This window comes from Tupaia chinensis, unplaced genomic scaffold (assembly GCF_000334495.1).
Source record: "Tupaia chinensis unplaced genomic scaffold, TupChi_1.0 Scaffold000159_1, whole genome shotgun sequence".
In the NCBI taxonomy this organism is placed as follows: domain Eukaryota; kingdom Metazoa; phylum Chordata; class Mammalia; order Scandentia; family Tupaiidae; genus Tupaia; species Tupaia belangeri.
Genome location: NW_006159630.1, coordinates 670,413 through 677,446, shown reverse-complemented (window position 1 = coordinate 677,446; position 7,034 = coordinate 670,413). Strand labels below are relative to the sequence as shown.

The 7,034-nt window shown below is 60.2% G+C and overlaps 1 protein-coding gene across 1 annotated transcript in view; it reads right to left on the bottom strand.

Moving 5' to 3' along the window:
- CCDC57 (coiled-coil domain containing 57) overlaps window positions 1-7,034 on the bottom strand; it is a 96,259-nt gene that overhangs the window by 26,937 nt on the left and 62,288 nt on the right. Inside the window, exons 19-22 of the mRNA XM_027770826.1 lie at window positions 6,007-6,122; window positions 2,841-2,969; window positions 2,293-2,491; window positions 1,331-1,535 (exon numbers count right to left, since the gene is read on the bottom strand). Coding sequence (XP_027626627.1) covers window positions 1,331-1,535; window positions 2,293-2,491; window positions 2,841-2,969; window positions 6,007-6,122 — 649 coding nt within the window. The remainder of the gene's footprint in view (window positions 1-1,330; window positions 1,536-2,292; window positions 2,492-2,840; window positions 2,970-6,006; window positions 6,123-7,034) is intronic.

Here is a 7,034-nt window from a genome sequence, read left to right as displayed (position 1 = left end):
AGGCGAGGCGAGCACAGGGGAGGGCGCACAGGTGAGGCCAGCACAGGTGAGGGCGCACAGGTGAGGGTGCACAGCTGAGGCCAGCACAGGTGAGGCCAGCACAGGTGAGGGCTGTGCACAGACGCCGACCGGGCTCAGGACCAGCCGGGCTTCCGGGGACACCTGTGCACATGGCAGACAGCCGGGGGCAGCCGAGGGCACGCCTGCGTGGCCACACGGGCAGACGGGGGTCCCTGAGGAAAGCGCCACGGGGGCGGGGGGGCTGCCACGGCAGCCAGGGGCAGACCAGGGACCTGGGCACAACTCGGAGAGCAGGACGGACAGGGACAGCCCCTCACAGCCGCAGCTGGGAGCGGCCGACCCAGACGGACCAACCAGCAGTAGGGACAGGGCTGGCAGGTGGCCTGGTGCTGAAGGCACGGGACCTCACACGGCTGGCTCCACGGTTCCTGAAACTCACACCGGGAGCGTGTGCACATATGCCCAAAATCCCGGGAGGAGAACGGAGAAGGGACTGTGGTGTGGCCCTGCCCCCTGGGGGTGATTTCTCGCTTTCTGTCTCTCTGTCTCTCCAGCAAGCACATGCGCCCTACGGCAAAAATCTCTCTTAAAAAAAAATCAGGGACTTGGGACCAGCTGGAGACAGTGCTGGGACTGGGCCTGGGAGGAGCCAGGAGCCACCACAGAGGGCTGTGCGCGCAGAGGGGTGTGCGCGCAGAGGGGTGTGCAGGCAGAGGGCCCCTCAGCCGCTTTGTCTGCATGGAGGGCCGCAGCCCTGCTTGGGGCCGCCTGACGCCAATGGCAAGGGCAGGGCGCAGAACCTCCTAGACCTGCAGACAGCCCAGCACTGCAGGCTGGGCGGGGTGGCCTCCCTTCCCACTCCCCTGCCACATGCGGGCGAGGGCCCAGGAAGAAAGTGGAGGAAGTGAGGGAACCAGAGTGACCATCCCACAAGAACTTGCTGCGGTGGCAGTCAGGCAAAACGCTTCACCACGAATGACACTGACGCAGCCACCTTGCTGCGGCTCAGGACACCTGGGCTTCATGCCACGTGAGAGGCCGTTGTCCCCATCAGCCTGCCAGAGGAGCCAGGCGGTGGCTGTGCCTGTGGCCCCAGCTGGGAAGGGAGTGGGGACGCGCCGTGGGCACATGGGACAGCCAGAGGGAGCAGAGGCGGCGACACACAGGTGAGAGGCACTGGCCAGGGCTGGGCGGGCGGGTCACGGCATGGCCAAGGCAGAGCTGGGCAGGGCGGGTGCCCACACCACCTGCCATGGGACAGTCCCGTGCTGGGACCCGAGCCTATTGCCCTCGGGGAGGCTGAGCCCACCTGCGGGCAGCGAAGGCTTGGGCGCCGTCCCCCAGGCTGCGGTTGAGGGCTCCGGGCAAAGGCACAGCCCTGGGATAGCTGGGAGCCAGTGGGGTGGGGCCAAGCGGGGTCCTGCTGCACAGGCCAGGGTTCACGCAGGCGGCAGGACCCCAGGGTGGGGCGCAGAAACAGAAGAGCCTGGGGGGGGCTGACCCAGAAGGCAGCCCTGCACACAAAGGGCAGGGACGGAGAGGGGACAGCCCGTCCCCAGGTGAGCCTGCCCTCCCGTCGGAATGCTGCTGTCAGCCGGCCCGGCTGGGCTGGAGGCTCAGCGGGTCCCTGTCGCGGCCGCTCACCCTGGGCACACACTGCTCTCTGGCCAGGCGCCCCTGGGATGACACGGCCCCATGGGCACCGGACTTGGAGCGCCGCTGACACCGGAAGGCATGGAAGACCCCGTCCAGGCTGGAGAGCGAGCCACGGCCAGCTCAGGGGAGGCTGTGCCCCATGGCGTGACGGCTCTGCACTCCATAGCCCACGCGACCTCTATGCTGCCCACAGCACCCCGCCCCACCTCTGGGGTCGAAGCCCCATGCATGGCTCAGGGGGCCCAGAAGCCTTTCGAACTCCCCCAGGACTCCCTGGGCAGCCGAGGCCAGGACCTCACGCCCTCAGATTCCTGGGCAGGTGACCCCAGAGCACCACCTGCCCCCCCAGAAGACGGCTGGCCCGAGCCGGCCCCAACTTCTCTGGGGTGGTCAGTTGTAATTACCCTCTCGCTGCTGGCGATGCTGGAGAGACGGTAAAGGCGGGTCTGCGTGCCACTGTCCCCAGGGCTTTGTGGGGAGCCCAGCGCCCGGGTGTGGGACAGGACAGGAGAGGTGGGAAGAGGCCTGCACCGGCCACGCCGGTCAGCCCACGTGGCCCCTGGCATGTGCTGTCACCAGCCCTGTGGTGGCAGCTGGGGGCACAGGCGGTCCTACCTGTGGCCGAGTTGTCCTGGGAGGCAAGGCCGGAAGGGCTGGACCCCAGGTCTAGCAGCCTCCAAGTGTCCTGGAGGGATGAACTGGCCAGTGACGGGGAGCCCTGGGGGTGACGGTCGCTCCCCTCAGGGGAGCCCGGGGGCCTGTTTTCTTTCTGAGGAGCTTGTCTGTGAGTCGCCGTGATGAGCCTGTGCTGCCTCTGTGGGGCCCAGAGGCGTGTGGTCACCCTGGAGGCCACCGTTCCCAACAGCAGGGTGCCCCACCCCACCCCGGGTATGCAGACAGCAGGTGGAGGCAGAGCATGTCCAGTGTGAGCTCTGGCCGTGCCCTCCCGCTGCCCAAGGTCCCAAGACACATGAGGTGGGGGGAGGAGGGGACCATGAGGGGCAGCTCTGGCTCCACCCGCCATCTGCGTACCTGGGCACCCTCCGCTCGCCCGAGGCCCGTGCAGCCCGAGTTCTGCAGCTCACTCGGGGTCCATCACACCACTGTTCTGAGCAGTGACCTTCCACGATGCCCTCCTGCCCGCCGGGCCCACAGCTGTGTACCTGCCCGGACGCGGCCGTGCCTGCCTGGCTGCCCCACTGTGCGTTGTCTCCACCGGTTCCCTGTGCCGAGCGGGGCTGGCTCTGGGCCCCCTGGTGAGGACAGCGCCCCTCCCTGGCGCTCCGAGGGCCCTGTCACAGAAAGGTAAGCACAGGAGCCCGTGGTAGGATGCAGGTAGGCTGCGTCCCCGATGGGCACGTCCAGCCGACACCTCCCCTGCAGGGTCTGGGCAGCCCCTGCCTGGCCCCGGCCCCTCAGCTGGCCCAGCACCAAAGCTCTCTGGCCTGCAGTCCCAGTCGCTGGGGACGATGACGCCATCCCGCCATGGGCAGATGGGGCAGAGCAGCCCCGGGGACCTCCGAGAGCCGCCTGGGGAACAGACAAGGTGCTTGGAAGGGACGGGGCAGCCAGGCTCGTGCGGAGCCTGTCCCCCAGCGGGCTCTGAGCGTGCCGTCTGCCTGTCCACCTCTGCTTATTTGTCTGTCTCGCTGATTTGTATTCTCTGCCTTGTTTCTTCTTGGGTAGCACCATTTACTACTTTTTTAGAAGGATTACTCTTTTGGGGGACCAGCAGGTGGCACAGTGGTTAAGGAGCTGGACACTCCCACATAGCCAACCATAGTTCAAGTCTGGAACCTGGTGGCTTGGTTTCTCATTTTCCCTCTTTCTTGCTCTCTGTGTCTCTCTCTGGTCAAATTTAAATAAACGAACGAATAAATAAAATTTTAAAAAGAAGAAAAATTACTTTGTTAACTCTATTACTATTTTAAAAATTTGACCAGAGAGTGAGGGAAAGTGAGAAAACAACCCACGAGGTTCAGGACTTGAACCACAGTTGGCCTTGTGAGAGAACAGCACCTGAACCACCATGCCCAACATAATTTACTATTACAATAAAAGGAAGGACCAGCAGGTGGCACGGTGGTTAAGGCGTTGGGCACTCCCACATGGCTGACTGTGGTTCAAGCCCCGGACCTAGTGGCTTGCTTTTTCATTCTCTCTTTCTCTCTGGTCAAAATGAAATAAACAAATGAGTAAATTAAAAAAGAAAATTTTAAATAAAATAAAAATAAAAGGAAACCATGCAGGGAGCCCCTCAAATCTCCTTTTCTCCAGCTTTCTATAACAGCTGAGCAGCAATTGCCTTAATCTAGAGAAAGCTCTCAGAAACCGACGAGAAATACACAGACAAATAAGTGGAAACGCTAGCAAAGATAACGCAGAAGTACCTGACAAAAGGAAAAAAATACGGGCTGCCCTGGTAGCCCAGCAGCTAAGGGCCATGCACAGAAGCTGGGTCCGGTATGGCCAGTTGTGGCGTGAATAACAGGCCTGGTGGGGCCGGCGGGTGGTGTGGTGGTTGAGGGGGCTGGACTCCCACATGGCCTACCGCGGTTCGAGTCTTGGGGCTGGCAGGTTGCTTTCTAACCTTTGCTCTCCCTTTCTGATCAAATTAAAATAATTAAATAAAATTAAGGGAACCAGCAGTTAGCGTAATGGCTATGTCGCTGGACTCCCACATAGTCGACCGCGGTTCGTGTCCCAGACCTGGTGGCTTAAAACTCACGCCGGGCGCGTGTGCGTGTGTGCCCAAGATCCCGAGAGGAGAAGGGAGGAGAAGGGATTGCGGCGTGACCATCCCCCCGGGGGGTGATTTCTCACTTTCTGTCTCTATGTCTCTCTCTGTCTGTCTGGCGAGCGCACGCGCCCTATAGGAAAACCTCTCAAAAAAAAAAATTAAATACATAAAGAGAATAACAGGCCTGGCAGCTTAAGGCACACCAGCATTGCGTGCAAGGCCCCACACCTGAGAGGACAGAGAGACGGAGGGAAAGCATGTGGCCCAACCCTGCCTCACTAGGGGCCCTTTCCCCCTCTCTCTGGTGAGCACGTACACCCTCCGGCAATTAGGAGAAAAGTGAGTACTATAAACGGCCAACAGACTGAGCACGTTTAATACCAGGGCCGGGCGTACGGTGGTTAAGCTGCTGAACTCGCACGCGGCCAGCTGTGGTTTGAGTCCCAGACCTGGAGGCTGAGTCACGTGGGCGTGTGAGCGTGCTCGAGACCCCAGGAAGAGAGTGGAGAAGGGACGGCAGCGCGGCCACATCCCGGGGTGACCCTCACCGTCCCCTCAGTCTCCCCATCTGCCTCTCCCGGCAAATGCACACACCCTGTGGCAAAAGCCTTTTTAAAAGTCGCATACCACTGAGCACTAAGAAGTCAAATGTATATCCACGGTGGGAGTGTGCACACGCTCGTGAGAGACAGGGCACCTCCCACTGGGCCTGGCCATGCGGGACCCCCGCCCCCACTCCAGTCTCAATATGCCTGGCGTGTTTCGGGCCAACCGGACTGAGGATTCAAACCGCAGCTGTCATGTGGGATTCGGCTCCTCTGAGTAGCACATCACTCCCAACCCTGGAGTTGGCCAGGACATAAGAATTTTTTAAAAATTATTTATTTATTTTGCTATAGGGTGCATGCGCTCACCAGAAAGACAGAGACAGAGAGATAGAAAGCGAGAAATCACCCCCTGGGGGATGGCCACACCGCAATCCCTTCTCCTCCATTCTCCTCTCGGGATCTTGGGCATACACACGCGCCTGGCATGAGTTTAAGCCACCGGGTCCAGGACTTGAACTGCGGTCGACTACATAGGAGCCCAGCAACGTAGCCATTACACTAACTGCTGGCCCCCGAGAACTTATTTTTTATTAAAGACCCAATTTTTTATTTTCCAGTGTTGTTTTGCTATAAGACACATGAGCTCACCTGAGAGACAGAGAGACACAGAGATAGAAAGAAGAGATCATCCCGGGAGTATGGCCACGGTGCAATCCATCTCTCAGGATTTGAGCATGCACACACATGCAGAGGTGTGAGTTCCAAGCCTCCATCTCAGACTTGAACTGCGGTGGGCCACATGGGGGTCAGCGACTTTACCAGTATGTCACCTGCAGGCCCCAGGTGCAGTTCTCTAACGCGTAACACCGGCGAGGTTAAACACCACCGGAGGGAAGCTCTGGCCGAACCTCTGCACTACAGAGTCTGTGTGTGGAAGGGCAGGGCACGCCCGCAGCACGGGCCATGTGGGCGGTGAGGACGGTGCTCCTGTGTGCTGGTGGAAGAGGGTGGGCCGAGGCAGCCCTCAGGCAGGGGCGTTACCTGCACTGGGACAGGAGGCCACGGTCCCGACAGTGTGCGCTGCTCCAACGGGGCCTTGGGCTCGCCTGGGTCCTGGGCACCAGGGCCGGGAGGGAGGGGGCGCAGAGGTGGTCTCCCTGGAGAGAGGATCAAGATGGTCGTCCTGTCTCCCGGCATTTCCAAAGCCGAGGACTCAGAGCGGCTCGCGGCTTTTGGAAATCTGAGCAGCACATGCCCCTCAGAGCTGGAGAGGGGTGCGGGCTGTGAGTGCATGGCCCGTGGTGCAGGGCAGCGGACACAGGCGGCTGGAGGGACCGCGTGCCGCGCCCCGAGGCACAGCCCCCCCGAAGCAGACATGAGAAGCCTTGCTTTGAATGGCGGGCTGTGACCACGTCGCCCTGACGTAGGTGGCCGGGGCGCCGGGGCGTCATCGCTCATCTGTGTTCTGGGCTTGCCACGCTGACATACTGCAAACAGACGTTCAGTTCAAAGCATGTTTCCCAGGACCAGCAGATGACATCACGGCTGTCGCTGGACTGCCATAGTAAACCGCGCCTCAAGTTCTAGGCCTGGAGGCTTAAACTTGCGTTGGGTGCGCGTGCCCAAGACCCCGAGAGGAGAACGGAGGAGAAGGGACTGAGGCACAGCCACTCCCCCGGAGGGCGAGTTCTCGCTTTCTATCTCTGTCTCTCTGGTGAGCACACGCGCCCTATAGCAAAAACCTCAAACAAGCAAGCCAACAAAAACAGTTTTCCAGAAAATGAACCAATGTGATCAAACTCACTGAGGACCCCACCAGTTGTGGGACACAGCCACATATATATTTATATCTTAAAGACTTATTTATTTACTTAACTTCATTTGTTATTAGTATTTTTAAATTTGACTAGAGAGAGACAGAGAAGAGGGAAAGCGAAAAAGCAGTGGCCAGGTCCAGGACTTGAACCACGATCGGCCACGTGGTCCAGTGCTTTAACCACCACGCCACTTGCTGGTCTCCTCACCGCCCCCCCCCCACTTTTTTTTGGAGGGGTCTTGTTACTGTACGG